General features: G+C 29.1%; 4 protein-coding genes across 4 annotated transcripts; all 4 read right to left on the reverse strand.

The window, feature by feature from the left end:
- Positions 1–3,221: 3,221 nt before the first annotated feature.
- Positions 3,222–5,403, reverse strand: LOC105461176. The gene is made up of 5 exons (XM_011707658.1): positions 4,976–5,403; positions 4,378–4,719; positions 3,770–3,971; positions 3,530–3,685; positions 3,222–3,269 (listed from the first exon to the last, which is right to left on the reverse strand). Exons 1-5 carry the CDS (start codon positions 5,401–5,403, stop codon positions 3,222–3,224), a joined length of 1,176 nt encoding a protein of 391 aa, XP_011705960.1.
- Positions 5,404–6,676: 1,273 nt separating this feature from the next.
- LOC105461177 (odorant receptor 94b-like) lies at positions 6,677–8,234 on the reverse strand. The gene is made up of 3 exons (XM_011707659.1): positions 8,094–8,234; positions 6,805–6,960; positions 6,677–6,733 (listed from the first exon to the last, which is right to left on the reverse strand). The coding sequence occupies exons 1-3, from the start codon at positions 8,232–8,234 to the stop codon at positions 6,677–6,679; spliced, it is 354 nt and encodes a 117-aa protein (XP_011705961.1).
- Positions 8,235–10,711: 2,477 nt separating this feature from the next.
- Positions 10,712–15,928, reverse strand: LOC105461178 (odorant receptor 94a-like). The gene is made up of 10 exons (XM_011707661.1): positions 15,777–15,928; positions 15,173–15,511; positions 14,719–14,923; positions 14,400–14,555; positions 14,110–14,151; positions 12,519–12,874; positions 12,000–12,335; positions 11,554–11,755; positions 11,152–11,307; positions 10,712–10,770 (listed from the first exon to the last, which is right to left on the reverse strand). Exons 1-10 carry the CDS (start codon positions 15,926–15,928, stop codon positions 10,714–10,716), a joined length of 2,001 nt encoding a protein of 666 aa, XP_011705963.1. The 3' UTR covers positions 10,712–10,713.
- Positions 15,929–17,047: 1,119 nt separating this feature from the next.
- LOC105461179 (odorant receptor 49b-like) lies at positions 17,048–17,993 on the reverse strand. The gene is made up of 3 exons (XM_011707662.1): positions 17,847–17,993; positions 17,470–17,625; positions 17,048–17,101 (listed from the first exon to the last, which is right to left on the reverse strand). The coding sequence occupies exons 1-3, from the start codon at positions 17,991–17,993 to the stop codon at positions 17,048–17,050; spliced, it is 357 nt and encodes a 118-aa protein (XP_011705964.1).
- Between the last annotated feature and the right edge of the window lie 1,071 nt (positions 17,994–19,064).

The following is a 19,064-nucleotide window of genomic DNA, read 5'->3' on the forward strand; positions in this document are numbered from 1 at the left end:
TCTTTTACTTGCCTTCGTACCATCATTCCTATATATGTGTTAGCAAATTGTAAGCAGAATATGATGTTTTAAGCAACTGCAATAATTATAACTTAATATATTTAAATTATATATCAAATTAAAATCTTTAAAGATTTCAGTAACTAATTCATAATTGAAATTTATATAAATTGTTGCATTCCGTAATTATATTAATTGTGATGGATGTACTTAAGTATGTACATTGTATCTATATTATAGTGCGTAATATATTTTTCTTAAAAGAATTATTACAATCATCTTGAACAAGAGATAAAAGATAGAAGTTTAATTAGAGGTAAAGAAATCGAATAATTTCTCACTCAAGATGTTTGTAATAATTCTTTTAAGAAAAATATATTACGCACTATAATGTACAATGTGCATACTTAAGTACATTAATTTACAAGTAAATTAATTTCGTATTACGTTATGAAATTTAATTTCTATACTACATTTTATACTCACCGATACGAAAGAATCTAGATTCATATTAATAACGTATGCACTATTAAATTCAATAGGTATCATCGCGCGATTCATAATTATCAAAAGACTCTTTTTAGTTTTATTGTCCAACGCGATCCATTCTATTTCGAAAATAGTATCGACTAATTCAATGCTCTATAAATTTATTATTATATCTTAATTACTTAAATATTTTACTTTTAGGCTCTCTTCAGAAAACATATAATAATTTTCATATACATATATGCACATTCGTAATAATTTAGAATAATATAAATATGCACACCATCAGTTTGAGTTTATTTCCAAACCAGCAATAGATGAAAATTTGTACAAGCACACAAAACATATATGCAAATAACATAATGAAATTTACGTTTAATGTAATTCGAGTTAATTGGAACAAATTTGAGCACATTACAAATGTACTTGCTATGAATTGAAACGTGATTATCCTTGTGAACCTCTCGTTAGTTGCGTGTGCGAATCTGTAAACAATATTTTTATATACTATAAGCATTAAAATTATTACCCTGAAAAAATTAGGAAACAGGAACTTGTTAAAAAGTGATTAACTATTAAAAATATTCTAAGGTTAGATTTATCAAGATTAACTCGATTTTCACAAGACTAACTTGATTATCTGGCAATGGTGGTGTATACAGTTACGCAGAGTATTCTGGTCATTTATGAGACCTTTTAAACGATATTGTAAAATCGTAATTTGACAGCATAAATGCATTAACAGACCGACAATGAGACTGTCACAAGCAACGTTGACAAGGCATGAGAATATCACGCCTATGTATTGATGAGCATATGTGAGACAAAATAGCATGAACGACGAGTAATCATACGGTACCCATCCTCTGAATGTTAACTGCCTTTTTCTAAAATTCGTCATTAACGATACCAAAACGTGGAGTACGCAAGTAACCATAATTAATGTAAAATAACACATTGCATTTTTCCTAGGAAAAACATGAAATATAATTATAGTCCTTACCTTGCAAGGCAGAACAATTTTTTATTCTAACAGAAAAATATTCCCTACACGGAGAGAATTTTCTTTTAAAATTTACCTTAAAAATCATGTTAATCGTAAGACAACATATTATTTCGACAAATTTTATGTGATTTTCAGAGTAAATTTTAAAATAAATTTCTCTCCATGTATATATAAAATTTATTCAAAATATAAATAATAAAGTATAAAAGAATGTAAATGTATACACACATATAATGCTTATAGTATTTTATTAAAATTATTGAGAATGTAATCTATGTGGAAAGAATTTTTTAAGAAATGCATTGATGGTTTCTAAATATTCTGAATACATACAAATTAATATTGCAATTATTACATCTGCAAAACTTTATTACTGTTCATATAATTCTCACAAATTAAATATAAATCAAGATATAACTTCGTACTTACTGTATTATTTTATCGAATTTTTGTCGAATTTTGATTTCGACAGATACTAATGGTTTAAACATTCCTTCCGTAAGATTCTGAATTAACTTCTCGAAACTTTCATGATTTACCCACATATTGAGTATTTTATAGCATGCAACGAACATAGACAACATCGTATACACGATGTTAGTGAAATCATCCGGATTGTCGACGTTCAGGACAACGTCCATAAACTGCGTAAATGTGAAGCTGTACATTAAGCTAATTATTAATAATATATAGATGTTATATAATGTACGTTTGATCAGTGACGTCCACGAAAACGGTCGCCAGCATCCAGCAGTTGCTAGAACCGCGAGTGTGAATTTCAGCGCGTCCATGTGTCCTTTAAACGAAATACTCTTTAAATTCCTCGATATAACAATTAAGCGCCACGCGCTTTTTCTTAAAAGAAGTTTTTACAATTGTATTAATCTAATATGTACAACAACATTATCAATATGTGATTTGTGTTGTAACGTTTTGAAGTTGCTCTTCGTGTGTTTCTTTGATATATGTAGGTACGTGATATACGTTGCGTGATAGTATTGCCGTTATATGCATCAGTCACATGAGTCAGCTGAGGAAAAAGACTATACAGCGTCTATAGCTCATGCAACACGATTTCTTGACTGAATTTTTCCCTTGAATAAGTAATATTATTATTGTAATAGGAAACCTGGACTAATGTTTTCCGTGAATTGACATTTTCGTGAGAATTCCAGTCTTATACGTATATATTATAGTATAAGCTGTCGACATGAGTTTAGACGTATGAAATTTTGATTTACATTGTGTGTTGAACTCGTCCATTATAAAATATTTTATTCATTAGTGTCGCTGTCCGCGACTTCGGTTTTCTGCAGTCTGGCGTCCCCTGGTTGTTTTCTGAGTATCTGTATGCATTTTTTATTAGGTATAAATACAGGAAGCAAGCATCTTCACTTTATTCATTTTTGTAACGTGATGCATTTCATAGTGAATAATATTCGGATTGAATGGAGACAATCAGAGTAATTTGTTCTCCCATATAGTCATTTCTATAGGATTTCTTAACTTTATTAATGCGTAATAGAAATATAAACAATATTTTGAAGAAAAATTTAACATTATTATTTCTACTACAGTTATTACTTTTTGCATTTTTTTTATATAATATACGATAGACTATTAATTTTTTTAAAACACGTTATTACCAATTTAACTCGCACACTATTTACATATTAAATGTTAATTATAAGATTATTATATTCGCAATTTTCTTTTTACACTGGTTTTATATTCGTTGTAGCAAAGTGTATGCTGAATATGATATTCTGAGTACCTGCAATATGTAAGTGTATTTTAGAATTGTTAATAACGTTATCGATACTTTAATAGCAAAAGAATTTTATCAATGATAGTGCAACGACTTATACTTCTTGTATACTTAAATTATTGCAATTAAGTATGCAAATATAAATACATTAAGATTAATAATAAATGTGCAACGCTAAGAAAATAAAAAAAGAAAAATACACAAAACGATATCAATTTTTTATCAATCAAATTGTTTGCCAAAATAATAAATTAATTAATATTAACCCCTACGAAAGATTCAAGATTCATGGAAAAGAGATATGCGCTAGTAAATTCGATGGGTATCGTTGCTCGATTCATAATCATTAGGAAAGCTTTTCTAAAGCTGTTGTTCAATTCCGGCCAATCCATTTCAAAAATACGATCAATTAAATGAAGGCTCTATAAATAAGTGATAAAACATTAAAATAATATTTGTGCACTGTATAATTATTAAAAATAATGAATGATATAAATTGCACATACCTTTAATTTAACCTCATTTCCAAACCAACAATAAATGAAAATTTCTATCATCATACAGACTGTATATAACACTAACGGAAGATGTTTTGGACTTAATGTTATCTGGGCCAATTGGTATAAATTGGAACACACCACCAGCATGCTCGTTATAAATTGAATAGCGATTGTTTTTGCGAATCTTTTGTTTACCACCGAAGCAAAGCTGCAATTCAAATTATCTCTGTGTTTCGCAATAAACAAAATTGTTCGTAGTTAATTATATTAAAGTAATAATAATTTTAACTCTTTTATGCCGAATCTAATTTAATACCGTGCCAAGAAGCTATTCACTTCCCTGATGCATTAACAATAATGAGGAGTCTCAATTCTAAAGGATTAATATGAAGTATTAATTATGTATTAATTACATAAAAGAAAATAATGTGTAAAAAATTAAATTTTCAAAATATGTATATTGAGAGTTAAGTAATATGATTAGTATGATTAATGTAGGATGATTATAATTAATATAGGAAAATTTTAAACATGGAGAAATGGAAATTAAAATATGTTATAAATGCGAATCAGATTCGTTTTTGTCCGTAATTTGCGACAATAAGAGCGCTTACGAAACTGACTCAAATATAAGGTCATGGTGACGTACGCAGTCGCGCAAGTTTTCCCAGGTATGCGATTTGTTCAATCGGTATTCCAATATTTCAATCTGGCAGCAAATGTGCAGCAAGAGACCGCAGATGAAGCAGTCGCAGGCGAGATTGATCAGGGCGCATGTTAACAAGCATATTAACTGATGAGTATATGCGATAGAAAATAACGTTGGAGACGAGTAGTTGAATGGTAACCAGGCCTTGTAAGTTAGATCCCCCGTTCTGAAGTTCGTGAACAAAGAAGTTAGGATGATGCACGCACACGTCAACTCGACCAAGACGAAGCAAAATAATGTGTTGTTCCTGTGAAACAATATTTTTAAATTGATTACAAAATTCATTACTTCTTTATTTCTTCTAATTCATTCGTGATATAAACGTGATCGGTTTTTATTTTGATAACAATCCACTCGCATTATTCTCGCTGAACAATTTTATTCGAATAATACTAATTGCAGCTTTATTAGTTGCATTACTTTTATCAGTAAAATAAGTAGAATTCATAAAATATTTTTCGCGGATAAACATTTACACATATATTATTAAATATAATATTTACCGTATCATTTTGTCAAAAGTTTGGCGGATCTTTATTTCGGCGGCCGTCACGGGTCTAAATGGTTCCTCGATAAGGGTATTAATAATATCCGCTAAATGTCTATGATTCACCCACATATTGGATATCTTAAAGGTCGCAATGCACACGGTCATCATCATGTACAATACATTAGTAAATTCCTCGGGATTGGCAGCATTCAGAACAATGGCCATAAATTGTGAAATTGCGAACGAATACAACAGGAGAACCAGAAGTAACGTATAAACGTTGTAAAATTTATATTTGTACGAGGATATCCACGACGATGGTGGCCAGCATCCAGCAAATGTCATTAATACGAGCGTATGCTTTAACAGATCCGTTTTATCTTCCGTGTTATCATGCCGAATGTGATTCTTTTGAATCCTAGAATTACCGGAAATTGACATTTCGCTATAAAAATTATTATCCAATTCAAATACGAAGGAAAAAAAGTTGACTCTCTGTTCACATCAATAGTGTAAATAAAAGTGTTCGAATAATATAAATTTAAAGGCTTGAAGAAATACGAGAAAGTTTTATTGTGGGAAATTGAAAATTGTATTAAGTTGAACAAATTTATAGGGATTCCATAGAAAATAGTATAATCAAATTCCGATCGCGTGATGGATAATAACAGGCAATATTTTCTACGATACTGGCAAACTTTGAATTTCCATATATTGTCTATAGAAGATGTTTTCCGCCTGCAAGTTCCTCTATTCGACATTATCATAGCATAGAAATTAGCGTCGCAATTACTAATAACATCTTTTCATTTCAGGTTGAATTGCCAGTGGGAATTTTTTCGAATATAAACTTTATACGACAATAACATAATGCGCTACTGAAAAACTGAGATATTCAGATAAAAACGATGGATATACAGGAGCTGTTCGCTTATAGACTGCCATCGATAATTTGTCTTCATGCAATTTTGATGAAGGTAAAGTTATCATCTAAATGTTTCTTTAGAGAGAGTTTTTCTATTGCTATCAGTGTTGTCTCGCGTTACTCTCAGTCGTAATTTGTTCTGCTTCTCGCATCGATTTCTACATTTGCGTCTCCTGAGTGAAGATAAGTGCGAATAGAAACGTGCATCTATAATGTGTACATACCTGCTAAATGTAACCGATCTTTACAAATATATCTACATTTTGCCAGTTATTTTCACTGAATGTATTATTTTCTGTTTCTATATTTTTTATAATATATATATATATATATATATATATATATATATTCTTATATTTTTCCGATATATATTCTGAATTGTTTCTTGTGCACGAATGTTATTCTAATTTGTTTTGTAATCTTCCCTTGAAGATCGTAAATTTTCGACATAAACACGTACATTATAATTTTTTCAATACTCGTAAAATCAACAAAATTGACATAAAAATGATAAAATCTATAAATTTTATATTTGAGTACATTTAATGACGATCTTCGATTTTTATGGCAAATATTGAAAAAAATGAGTAAAAGACATAATACAAAAATACAGATAAATAATACTTTCTTTATTAATATAAATATTTTCGTATCATTTTCCATATGTAATTGCGCAAGAGACTGCGATTACCGTTGCAAGTACTTTTTCACTTTTTCAACGTTCCTTGACATGCACTACCTATATTTTAAATACTATTCGGTCTCCTTTCTTTAATAGCATCATCATCATTATTCTTCGTTCGTATGTTTAAGTATATTATATACAGAATACGACATCTTAAGTAACTAAAGAACATATCAATTTTTATGTAACATTTTTCAAATCGCTATGATAGTATAATAAATTTATCTCTAACCTTCACGAACGAATCTAGATTCACTGTAAGAATATATGCACTAGAAAATTCGATGGGTGTCAGAGAGCGATTCATAATCATTATAAGATTTTTTCTTACTTTCTGGTCTGCTGTTATCCAATCCATTCCGAAAATTTCATCGGAAAATTGAATACTCTGTAATAAAAATTGTCAGACAAATACACATTTTTTATTGTATAAATAATGTTCAAATGCATTATACATGGTCTATTCCCAAAAGTAACCCAAATAACACAGTTAGTTTAAAAATACGTTTAATAAACATTGAAAATTAATTTTAAACGTTTAAGTTGAAAAAATAAACGTTTAAAATTTGTTACGTTTTTTAAAGTATTTTAGAAGACGTTATAAAAACGTTTCATTTTTTAAAAATTGTTTTTAGACATTTTAATTCTTTTACATACATGTATATATATGTATATATATACACACACACATATATGTATATATATATATGTATTTTTTTTAGTATTATAATATAGCATACTGATCACAAAGGTTAAGCGATACTCGATAGGGTTTGGATGGGACCGCTTAAGATTACCGTGAAATTAATTTCCAAATCTATGTTTTTTTTATCATAATTTTGTCATGTTATATATTATCTTTTTTTCTCTGAAATGTAATGATAATCAATAAGATTTATTTTAGAACTAGAATTAATTGCTATAATTGCTATCAGTTCTAAATAAAAATTTTTACTAGTTTAAAATACCGTTTTTATATAAAACATTTCGACGGTTTAAAAATGTATCGGCTAAACGTTTTTTAAACTTTTATTAAACATAGCTGTGTTGCTTGGAAATAAGACTAATTCTGGAAAAACCGTTTTATTGAAAATACACTTAATATTTTTCAAAGTAGAATCCTTGAACGTTTCAGCGTTGCTGCCACTCTTCCGTAGCAATACAGGAAGTTTTGACCGGACATGCTTTCTAAAGCACTTGTCTGCTTTTTAATCGTCGTAATACGGTCCGGTCAAGTCTTCCTGCGCTGTTATGAAGAGTGGCAGCAACGCTGGAACTGCTGTATTAACGTTCAAGGATTCTACTTTGAAAAATATTAAGTGTATTTTCAATAAAACGGTTTTTCCAGAATTAGTCTTATTACTTTTGGGACAGACCCAATATCAAATTGTACATCAATATAACGTTAAATTTAAATTCAAAAATTTTTTGTCCTATTGATTATTAATGTGAGTTTAATGGGATCTTTCATCATTTTTAGATACATTGACAAAACGCGTATATAATTATGCTAATTATTACCTTTAATTTAACTTCATTTCCGTACCAACAATAGATAAGAATTTGCATACACATACAGATTGTGTACGACATCAATGGAATGTATTGCGCGCTCAATGTGGTTTTCGCCAATCGATAAAGATTGGAGCACACCACTAACATGCTCGCTATGAATTGAACAGCAATTATAATCCTGAACTTTTCATTCATAGTGCGTGCAAACCTAAAAGAGAACAATATTGTTACCCTTGAAATTATTATTATTGCTTATGATTAAATATTACTATAATCTGGATTGAATTAAACAATCCTTATCTGATTAATAAAAAAAAAAGTATTAAAATTAAGAATGTGTCAGTATGTTTGTGTATGTATGCACTACGTTGCATGCTTTGTTTTAAGATTAATTACGAAATAAATTTAAGTACAAAATTCTGTACAAAGACTAACTTATAAATATGATTGTGCTGACGTACACATTCACCCAAGTCGCTTCGATCGCGCAAGGATTTCCTCACGCGACACTCTAAAATCTCGATCTGGCAGTAAATATGCAACAGCAATCCACAAATGATTATATCGCAAGCGACATTCACGATGGACGCAACCGTCAAGCTTATTATTTGGCGAAAGTACGTAAAATAATACACTGTATCGGACCATTCAAAGGGTGTCCACTCCCTATACGCTAATTTTCCTTTCCGAAAGTCCGTCAACAAAGATGTCAAATTCATGCATCCACATGTCATCTCAACCAAAATAGTGTAGATTATAGAATTGGTCCTGCAAAATGACTATGGAGGCTGGACTAATTCGCAATAACTTTGTTTTTGTATTTCTGTCCTTTAATTAAAAAGAAAGAAAAAAATATATTTTCTACTACTTTCTTGAAATGGCAAAAAAATTTTCAACTTATCTACATATTTATTCTTTGTTTCACTAATAGAAATATAATATCTTGTATTTGCCTTTTTATTAACTAAATTAAAAAATGCTACAAAGTAATTAATTTTATAACATATAATATGAACATGTAATATTAAGAATATTAGATGTAAAACCAATATAGAGAGAATCATGAGACAATAAAATTAAAACATGCTAGATCCTTTTATTTCTTTTAAATGTTTCGACTTCTTACCGTACTATGTTATTATATTTTTGTCGAATCTCGATTTCATCTGGTTCCAAAGGCCTAAAAGGTTTCTCAACCAACGCGTCAATAAACATCTCGATATTCTTGCGATTTAGCAATAGACTGAGCATCTTGCAGAAAGCGATGACCGTGGCCAGCATTATATAAAAGGTATCCGTGAAATCATCGGCATTATCGACATTCAGAATAATATCCATAAATTGCGGCAACATGAAGGTAAATAGTAATGAACACATAATAATTGTGTATGTATTATATACTGTCCGTTTGCATAGTGAAGACCAAGAAATTGGTGTCCGGCATCCCGCCACCGTGAGGATTTTCAATGGAAATTGCATTACTTGCATTTTTTCCTCTAACATATCGCATTTACTAATAGTATATTTTTATTTCAATTGAATTGCCAGTGGGAATTCTTTCGAATGTAAACTTATTGTTAGACTAAGATCTTAGAAATATCTTTTATTAATTTTAGAAAATAATATTCAATAATACAAATGGCTTTCACTCGAATAAAAGATATTAAGCAATTCCATGCAAATTTCGTACATTGATATTTTAAAATAATTTTATGACTTCTCGACGAATTTTCCAATGTCTATAAACACGCAACGTTACGCTGCACTCGTCTCGACCTTTGGAGAACTACACTCGGCTAGACCTTTGGAGAACTACACATGTCATCATGATAATTATATGTATACCGAACTTGAAACATATTCCGATCGGTAATAATACTTTTGTAAAATAGTATGCATATCTGTGTGTCTTTTTGAAACCTTTATATAACGTGGCGTTACACTAAAATGAAATAACGAGAAATAATGTAGGAAAAACCTGCGGACAACGAAAGCCTTAGACCATAAATTATGGTGTGTCACCATGAAATTTTAATGCAGGCGAGCTATACTTACATACAAAAAATATGGAATTTGTTACTGCCGCCAGTACCGCCTTACATCCAGCTGTCACCACTAATTCTGCTGCGTATATCGATCGATTCATATTTCTGGCAGGGTACAAGTGGTTGAAAGAAATCATTAAATATACATATATGGGTAAAGTGAATATATACGTTTACGATATACATTCAGTTGCTACTGAATCAGCGAAATATTATATTGCGCAGAATTGCTTTTTATCTGTTAATTTTAAAGAGTAAATTCAAGAATTGCATATATAGAGTGAGGAAAGTGTAAAAATTCCCAAATAAAAAATTTTTTTATCAAAAATCAAATATAAAAAAATGTTTTAAATAAATAAGGACATAATATTTTCTCAATTAATTATTTCATTTTTGAAATATTTACAGAATATATTTAAATAAAGATCGTAAATTATATCTAATAAGAATAGCAGAAGCATATATTAATTAATTATTTTTCATTTATTAATACTAGATAACAAGAAATTTTAATGATTAGCATTAAAGTAGTTTAATTGGAAAATGTAGCACCCTAGTTTCTATACTATCCTCAATATGAATTATGTTGTTTGCATTTGTTGTAATATGTTATAAGCCGAATATGATGTTTTAAGTAACTGCAACAAAAATGTAAATCTCTTTTTAATTTATTTTGTAATTGTTAATTTTGTAAAATGTTAAATAATATTGTCGAATGTGTGTGTGTGTAATAAAATATATATAGGTACATAATTTATATAATTTTTATTAATTATTTATTAATCTCCAAAAACTTTATAGAAATTATAGTTTTTATATAGAAAGAACAGTGTTTTTAGAATGTATAATTTGCGTAACATATTAACAATTATAACATTATTAAAAAAGAGATCAAATTTTTCTATGTGTATACATCAACTTTATAACCTACAAATTATAAAAATCGAAATATCTATTATTTTCAGTAAAATTATTATTAAATAATTATTAAGTGTTTAATGGCAACAGACTATACTCACGCTCACGAAAGACTCGAGATTCATTGTAAGAATGTACGCGCTAGAAAATTCAATGGGTACTAAAGAGCGATTCATAATTATTAATAAGTTTTGTTTTCTGCTTGGCTTCATTGTCAGCCATCCTATTTCAAAGATATGAGGGGCAAGTTGGACACTCTATAATTAAAAAATATAACATATGCGTGAATTAAAACATATTATACAAGATTTTTTCAAAAGAAAATTGTAATTATAATGTTTCCTAATCCGAGGCTATTATTAAGTTTGTTACAACTGTTTGTAAGAATACAGATTAAGAATTGTTGCATCTATTATAGGAAATATTTAATATCGCGTAAGTGTTTACTAATTTATACAATATTGCATGTTCGCAATTTTCCGAAATATGCACATAATTCACACCTTTAGCTTCACTTCATTCCCATACCAACAATAGATAAGAATTTGCGTCAGCATGGAGCATGTGTATAATACCAATGGAAAACATTGCGCATTTAATGTTATTCTCGCCAATTGATATAAATTGGAACACACCACCAGGGTGCTCACAATAAATTGAATGGCGATAATTATCTTGAATTTTTCGTTCACCATTAACGCGAATCTGTAAAATATAAATATTTTAAAGAAAATATTTATTTGAAAACACAAATTTTTATTTTTAAAATATTTTAAAATATATATTTATTTTCAAAATATAAAAATAAGAAAAATAAATTTTTATTTTATTATTAACGCTCAACAGTCATTCGCAAAATTATTCTGAAAAAGCATATGACTGATTTTTTATTTTCCAAATATTTCATTCACCAATTTACAATGTCTGCAAAATCGTTAAAGAGACTAACTTAAATATACAGTCGTGCTGACGTACACAATCGCGCAGATTGTCTTGTCCAAAGGAACTCTTTTTCAGCCGACACTCCAGTATTTCGAGCTGACAGCATACGTGCAATAATAAACCACAAATCAGACTGTCGCACGCAACGTTCACCATGGCGCCGAAAGTCGAGCTTATTAATTGACGAGCATATATGACACAGAATACTACCTCGGATGTGTAATTATACGGCGTCCACTCTCTATACGTTAAATTACCTTTTTGAAAATCCGTAAATAACGATGTCAATATAACGCATCCACACGTCGAATCGACCAAAATTGTGTACCATAAAGTATTAGTTCTATAAAATAACTAATTGTAAGCCGTTTGTTTTTTCATATTTCGCATTACATATCGAACATTTTTCTTTGCATCATAATACTGTATAATTTAATTACTCTTACAAAACTTTTTCCAATATATTTGCATATTTATGCATTCTTACAGCAGACGAAAAAAGCGATAAAATTAATTTTTTACTTACTGTATCGTTCTGTCGAATTTATGGCGAATTTCTATTTCGTCAGCCTCCAATGGAATAAATGGTTTCTCGGTAAGGATATTGGTTAATAATCCTATATTCTTGCGATTTATCAAAAGCCCGACCATTTTACAACAAGAAATGAAGATGGCGAGCATGATATAGAAAGTATCCGTAAAATCATCGGTATTGTCGACGTTTAGAATGACATCCATAAGTTGTGACAGCATAAAGGTGAATAGTAACAATATTACGAAAGCCGTATATGCGTTATATACAGTACGTTTGCATAACGACGTCCATGAATTTGGTGGCCAACATCCCACAATCGTAAGAATTTTTAATGTAAATTCGAGAACCTGCATTTTCCATGTACTTAATCTCACTCTCGAAGATATTAAAACGTTAATAACGTTATTATTCTTGTTATATAAATGTTATTATAAATTGTACAATTTATTATATTAATATCTAACGTTTTTTCTTCGTTAATTAATAATATTATTAAATATAAGTACTAATAAATTAAATTCTATTCTCACAAAATATCAACTGTTGACTATTATATACAGCACGTTTTTTCGAAGTAAATATTTGTTTAATATATAGAAAACTTAATGCAATAATTTAGAAAAGATTCCACGTGTAAATATGTTTAATTTTGTAGCATCGAACTGCAATCCTCCCGTGAGGTTAAAAAGTTTTTTCACATGTGTAAAATACGAAAGTCTCTTTCTCTTTATCAATAGCACCGTAAACCAACTTTGCGAAATTCCTCATACGACAAACCTCAGAATGTCTATAGCCGCACCATATGACTTTCCGACGGCAATACTCTAGCTTCCCCTCCGCGTTCGGCAGCTATATAATTATCATAATACTAAACTCGCAATATCGTTCCCCACTTTTCCCGCTACGGTTAGCATGCACAATCGTTTTCAAATGCAAACCTTATACGGCAACCATGGGATATAATAATACATTTAAATGCAGCGGGGAAAATGTAAGAGTCGTAGAAACTTAATAGATAAAATATAAATTGTATTTTACCTTTATAAAATATAAAACCTTTACAAAACATAATACTGTACAAGGAACCCACCAATTTATTTAGTAAATATTTATTGCTGCCGCTACGCACTTACTCCATTCGTCTCAAATTCTAATACCTATCCAATTCCGTTCCATCGATTTAAACAGTCATAATTTCTGACAAAATATAAAATGTAGCGAAAACTTTTCATAAGTGCACGCGCATCTATGTATATTTGGGATAAAATATGTTATAAATATATGTGTTATCATTAAAGGTACTTATTATTATATATGAAACATTTATCTTTCAAAATTTGAGAAATATATCCTTTTTCTTTTCCCAATATGATTATATGACTATAAAATTATTAAATATATAATTTTAATAGAACGCATTATATGTATATAAGTAATTGCCATTTATTTGTCCATTGATATAACTAGCTGGAAATTTCTACAGATGTCTATTGACAACAATAGACGAACAAGAGAACGATATGTTGAAAACCGTTTCAGTAATCTCAATTTTATTTAAATTTTTTACTCACGATTCCTATACTTGTTTTAATATGTTATAAACGGAATACGATGTCTTAAGTATCTGCAACGAATATATATGCAAATTAACTTTATAATCCATTTCACAATTCTTGTTTATGTAACATATTAATGTGATAAACACAGCACTATCGTAAACTTATAATTTCAAAAATATATTTAAATTAATTTCTCTAAATTGTTTATTTTCTTATTTTTTTAAAGTTAAACAAAATGTATTCTAATTAAAAATAAAAAATATTATTAACATTTGCAATAATAAATTATGGAATTGCAAATTAATTCTTTTACCCCAACAAAAGAATCGAGATTCATAGACAGAACGTAAGCGCTGGTAAATTCTATTGGTACTACTGCACGATTCATAATTATTAATAAGCTCTCTTTAACATTTCTGTTCATTGTTACCCAATCCATCGCGAAAATGTTGTTGAGTAGTTGAGTGCTCTATATTTCAGATCACAGAAAGTATTATTAATCTGTCAAAGGTTTAACAAACTTGATTACAAAAAATCGTGTATTATCACGTAAATACATAAACTGTAATACAAAATTATGTAATTTTGTATTTTTTAAACAAAAACGTGCGGAATAACTTGATTACGCGCACCTTCAACTTTACTTCATTCCCATACCAGCAATAGATAAAAATTTGTGTTAACATGCAGGACATGTACAACAGTAAGGGAAGATAGCTCGCATTTAAGGACGTTGATTTAGTCATTTGGTACAAATTAGAACATACCACCAATGTACTCACTATAAATTGCATGGCAATAGTCATTCTGAATTTATAATTTAATTCCAGTGCATACCTATAAAATATATTTCCGATAAATGATACTAATTTCTCTTTAGAAAATTTTTTAGAGAAATTTAAAGTAGAGGATACAAAATACAATAATATGCAAGAAAAAGTTATATTGAAATATTTCGAATCAGAATGCAAATAATTAAAAAAAAAAAATTTTTTTACTGATGTAAATTCTGTTATTTTTACTTTTTCAGGATTTTTACTTTTTGTGGAAGATATTTTCACAGAACGATAAGATAAAACAACTAACTGCAATATACTGTCGTGGTGACGTACACAGTCGCGAAGAGCATCGTGATTATCCGATATTTTGCTCAATCGACATTCTAAGATTTCGATCTGGCAGCAAATGTGTACCAGCAATCCGCAAATAAGACTGTCACAGGCGACATTGACGAGCGATCCAGCCGTCAGACTAATAAGTTGATGAGCGTATGTGAGGCAAAATACGATGGTGGACGAATTATAGTCATACGGTAGCCATGCTCTGTATGTTAAATTTCCTTTTCTGAACATCGTGAATAAGGACGTCACAGTGATACACGCGCAAGTTGTCTCAACCAAAATCGCATAGTAAAGCGTATTGATACTGCAAAATAACTGTGGAAATAGTTACGCTTATTTGTATAATACAGATTCTAATATTTATAATTATTAATTAACAAAATGTACTTGTATTTGTAATACTTACTTAAATATTATTATGAAATATTATTTTTGTGTTTACAAATTTTTATGTAAAAGGAAAGAATAAAAATTAATAGAAATTTTTCTAAATTTAAATTAAAGAAAAAATTATTTGTCCTTGAAAGTAATCTTTATTACTACACTTTATTACTACTTTTAAAACTTACTATATGAGTCTATCGAATTTATATCGAATTCTCATTTCGTCCACCTCCAACGGTCTGTACGGCTTCTCGACAAATACGTTAGTTAACATGTTAATGTTCTTACGATTCACTAGCAAACTAAGCATTTTGGAGCACGAAACAACCGACGCCATCGTGGCGTACAAATTTTCAGTGAAATCTTCGGCATTGTCAACATTCAAGATAATATCCAAAAGTTGCGATATTAAAAACGTGTACAATAATATAATCATAAAAACCGTGTACGCGTCATATATTACGCGCGAGTAAAACGACGAACATGATTGCGGCCGCCAACATCCGATAATCGTCAGAAGCTTGAAAGTGAATTGCAAGACGCGCATCTTTTGTTTCACGTTTATATTTTTTATCTGAACTTCACTTGAATCTTTCCACAGCAATTGCAAAATCAATTATACAGATAAAACTGTTTAAGAAATGTTGAAAAATATTTTGCATAAAAATTTTATTAACTACAGTATTTCTGATGCTACAGTATCTTTAAAATAAACTGAGAAACGACGTACAAGACATTTTCCGAACAACTGACAATCGTGGAACGTTTATGCACCCCTCTTTTCTTCTAAGATTCTATAGTCCATACTATTATGTTATTATCGTAATATCAAACCTGAATCATTGATCTGATAAATACATTTTTATTGCACCGTTATTATAGGTCTCTGAAAACACAGCTTCTATATATGCTGACATTTTTTAAGTAACATCGTTTTTAGTTACAAATATCGTATAAGAAACAGAAAAACATAGGTACTGTCATTTTATCATAAATTTTAATGTGGTAATTCAGTTATATTATTTCTCTCTCTCTCTCTCTCTCTCTCTCTCCCATAAAATTAAAATTATTTTACCCATGACCACTCGATATATTATTGAACAGTTGCCGTATTGATTTCAGGTATGTTCTGACTCCCGTTACAGGCAGATGTTTCAATTATATTACACAGCGAAGTGAGTCATAAAAAACAGGAAAGGCAAGAAAGTACAAAATGTAAAATATAAATTCAAAGCAAATGTTAACAAACAAGAAATAATTTAAAAAATATGAAGTAGAATACATAACACATTTAGGTAATTGTTTTTTTACTTTTTATAACGATAAATTATTCGAAAAAAAATAAATGCTAATTATAAATGCTAATTGCAAATATATATTTTTTCTTCTTCCTTTGCTTCTTCTCAGACTTGATCTCGTGTGAGTAGCATTTTAATTCCATCAATCTTTTACAGAATTACGTCCGCATTTTTTCAAGTAAGTTGTACGTGGAGTACGATGTCTTAAGTATCTAGAATTAGTGTATTAAGCTTTCCTAATCTTGATTAAATGCTTTGCTTAAATAAGTAAAAGTAATTAATAAATGCAACTGATTTCGTCAATAATATTAGACATTTTAGATTTTAACATTAAATATACATAGTGTTGAATTTGTTTATATTATTTTCAGTTTCCAATATTGTTCCAAATTTAATACGTCTCATGCATAATTATAATTTATTAATTAAAATTTAATTAAAAATAAACGGTTTAAATTGAAATTTTTAGTTTAAATATTTTGGTAATATAATAAGGCAATATATTATAAACAGTTTTTAAATGTAAAATATGTCTAAAATATGGTGAAATTAGCTTGACTAATATTTATAATATACTAACACCCACGAAAGAACTAAGATTCATGGGAATAATATAAGCACAGGTAATCTGAATAGGCACAATTGCCCGCTTCATTATTATCATTAGAGATTTTTTTTTATTTTCATCCAATTCCAGCCATTCCATTTCGAAAATTTTATCAATCATTTGATGACTCTACTAAAATATGTAAAATGTATCCGAGGATGACATTTATTTAAAAAATATATATTCTTATTATTAATAATAAGAATAATATTACTAATAACTCTTAAATATTTAAATGCTTTAACAATATACATTGCTAGCATTATGCAATTAAATATAGATTGAGTAAATTTAACGCGTTATTTAAAAGCATCTATACTCACCATACTATTAATTGTTTATTACCATACCTTTATCTTTAGTTCGTTTCCATACCAGCAATAGAAGAAGATTTGCGTTAACATGCAAGATATATATAATGTCATTTCAATATATTTGGCTTTCGCTGTTGTTTTACTTATTTGATAGAGGCTGAAGCATACCACTAATGTACTCATAATAAATTGAATAGTAATAGTCAGTCTAAACTTTGCATTTACAATACACGCAAGTCTAAAATTTAACAATTTTGCTTATGTAACGACATATTTTAATAGACTTGATGAGAAGAATATTATATAAAATGTATAATTTAAAAATCCACTTAAATAAATATTTAAATATATATAAAAATTTGTAGAATTTACAAAATAATAAGGTTTAACCTGAAGATATAATAATGTTGGAGTACACAATCGCGGACAACGTTGGAGTAAGATATAAATGTTCTCAAACGATAAGTCAAGATCTCAATTTGACAGCAAATATGAACCAATAATCCACAGATAAGAGTGTCACAACCAACATTTACGAATGCTGCGGCAGTCAAGCTTACTAGTTGATGAGTGTACATTAAACAAAACAATAATGATGACGAGTAATCAAATGGTAACCATGCTCTATATGTTAATTTTCTATTTTTGAAGTTTATAGATAACGAAGATAAAACGATACATGACATCGTTACCGTTCCCAGGTATACGAAGCGCCAAGTGTTAATTCTGAAATAATTATAAAATATAAACGTTAATAACGTTATTATTCTTGTTATACAAATGTTATTATAAATTGTACAATTTAGTATATTAATATCTAACAACGTTTTTTCTTCCTTAATTAAAAATATTATTAAATATAAGAACTATTAAATTAAATTCTGTTCTCACAAAATATCAACTGTTGACTATTATATACAGCACGTTTTTTCGAAGTAAATATTTGTTTAATATATAGATGACATAATGCAATAATTTAGATAAGATTCCACGTGTAAATATGCTTAATTTTGCAGCATCGAACTGCAATCTTCCTGTGAGAATAAAAAGTTCAGAGTTTCTTCACTTATGTAAAATACGAAAGTCTCTTTCTCTTTATCAATACCAACGTAAACCAGCTTTGCGAAATTCCTCATGCGACAAACCTCAAAATGTCTATAGCCGCACCATATGACTTTCCGACGGCAATACTCTAGCTTCCCCTCCGCGTTCGGCCACTATTTAATTATCATAAAGGTGCCTTTTCATACTGAC

This window comes from Wasmannia auropunctata, unplaced genomic scaffold (assembly GCF_000956235.1).
Source record: "Wasmannia auropunctata unplaced genomic scaffold, wasmannia.A_1.0 LD307584.1, whole genome shotgun sequence".
NCBI lineage: Eukaryota > Metazoa > Arthropoda > Insecta > Hymenoptera > Formicidae > Wasmannia > Wasmannia auropunctata.

Coding starts and splice junctions, on each gene's coding strand:
- LOC105461176 (XM_011707658.1), bottom strand. CDS start 5,403: ATGTCAATTTCCGGTAATTCTAGGATTCAAAAGAATCACATTCGGCAT. Junction 4,720..4,975: donor ACTTTTGACAAAATGATACG/GTAAATATTATA, acceptor ATTGTTTCACAG/GAACAACACATTATTTTGCT. Junction 3,270..3,529: donor ATCTTGAATCTTTCGTAGGG/GTTAATATTAAT, acceptor TACATATTGCAG/GTACTCAGAATATCATATTC.
- LOC105461177 (XM_011707659.1), bottom strand. CDS start 8,234: ATGTTAGTGGTGTGCTCCAATCTTTATCGATTGGCGAAAACCACATTG. Junction 6,961..8,093: donor GAAATGAAGTTAAATTAAAG/GTAATAATTAGC, acceptor TTTTTATTACAG/AGTATTCAATTTTCCGATGA. Junction 6,734..6,804: donor ATCTAGATTCGTTCGTGAAG/GTTAGAGATAAA, acceptor TATGTTCTTTAG/TTACTTAAGATGTCGTATTC.
- LOC105461178 (XM_011707661.1), bottom strand. CDS start 15,928: ATGGCGTCGGTTGTTTCGTGCTCCAAAATGCTTAGTTTGCTAGTGAAT. Junction 14,152..14,399: donor ATCTCGATTCTTTTGTTGGG/GTAAAAGAATTA, acceptor TATTCGTTGCAG/ATACTTAAGACATCGTATTC. Junction 11,308..11,553: donor GGAATGAAGTGAAGCTAAAG/GTGTGAATTATG, acceptor TTTTAATTATAG/AGTGTCCAACTTGCCCCTCA.
- LOC105461179 (XM_011707662.1), bottom strand. CDS start 17,993: ATGAGTACATTAGTGGTATGCTTCAGCCTCTATCAAATAAGTAAAACA. Junction 17,626..17,846: donor GAAACGAACTAAAGATAAAG/GTATGGTAATAA, acceptor ATATTTTAGTAG/AGTCATCAAATGATTGATAA. Junction 17,102..17,469: donor ATCTTAGTTCTTTCGTGGGT/GTTAGTATATTA, acceptor CACTAATTCTAG/ATACTTAAGACATCGTACTC.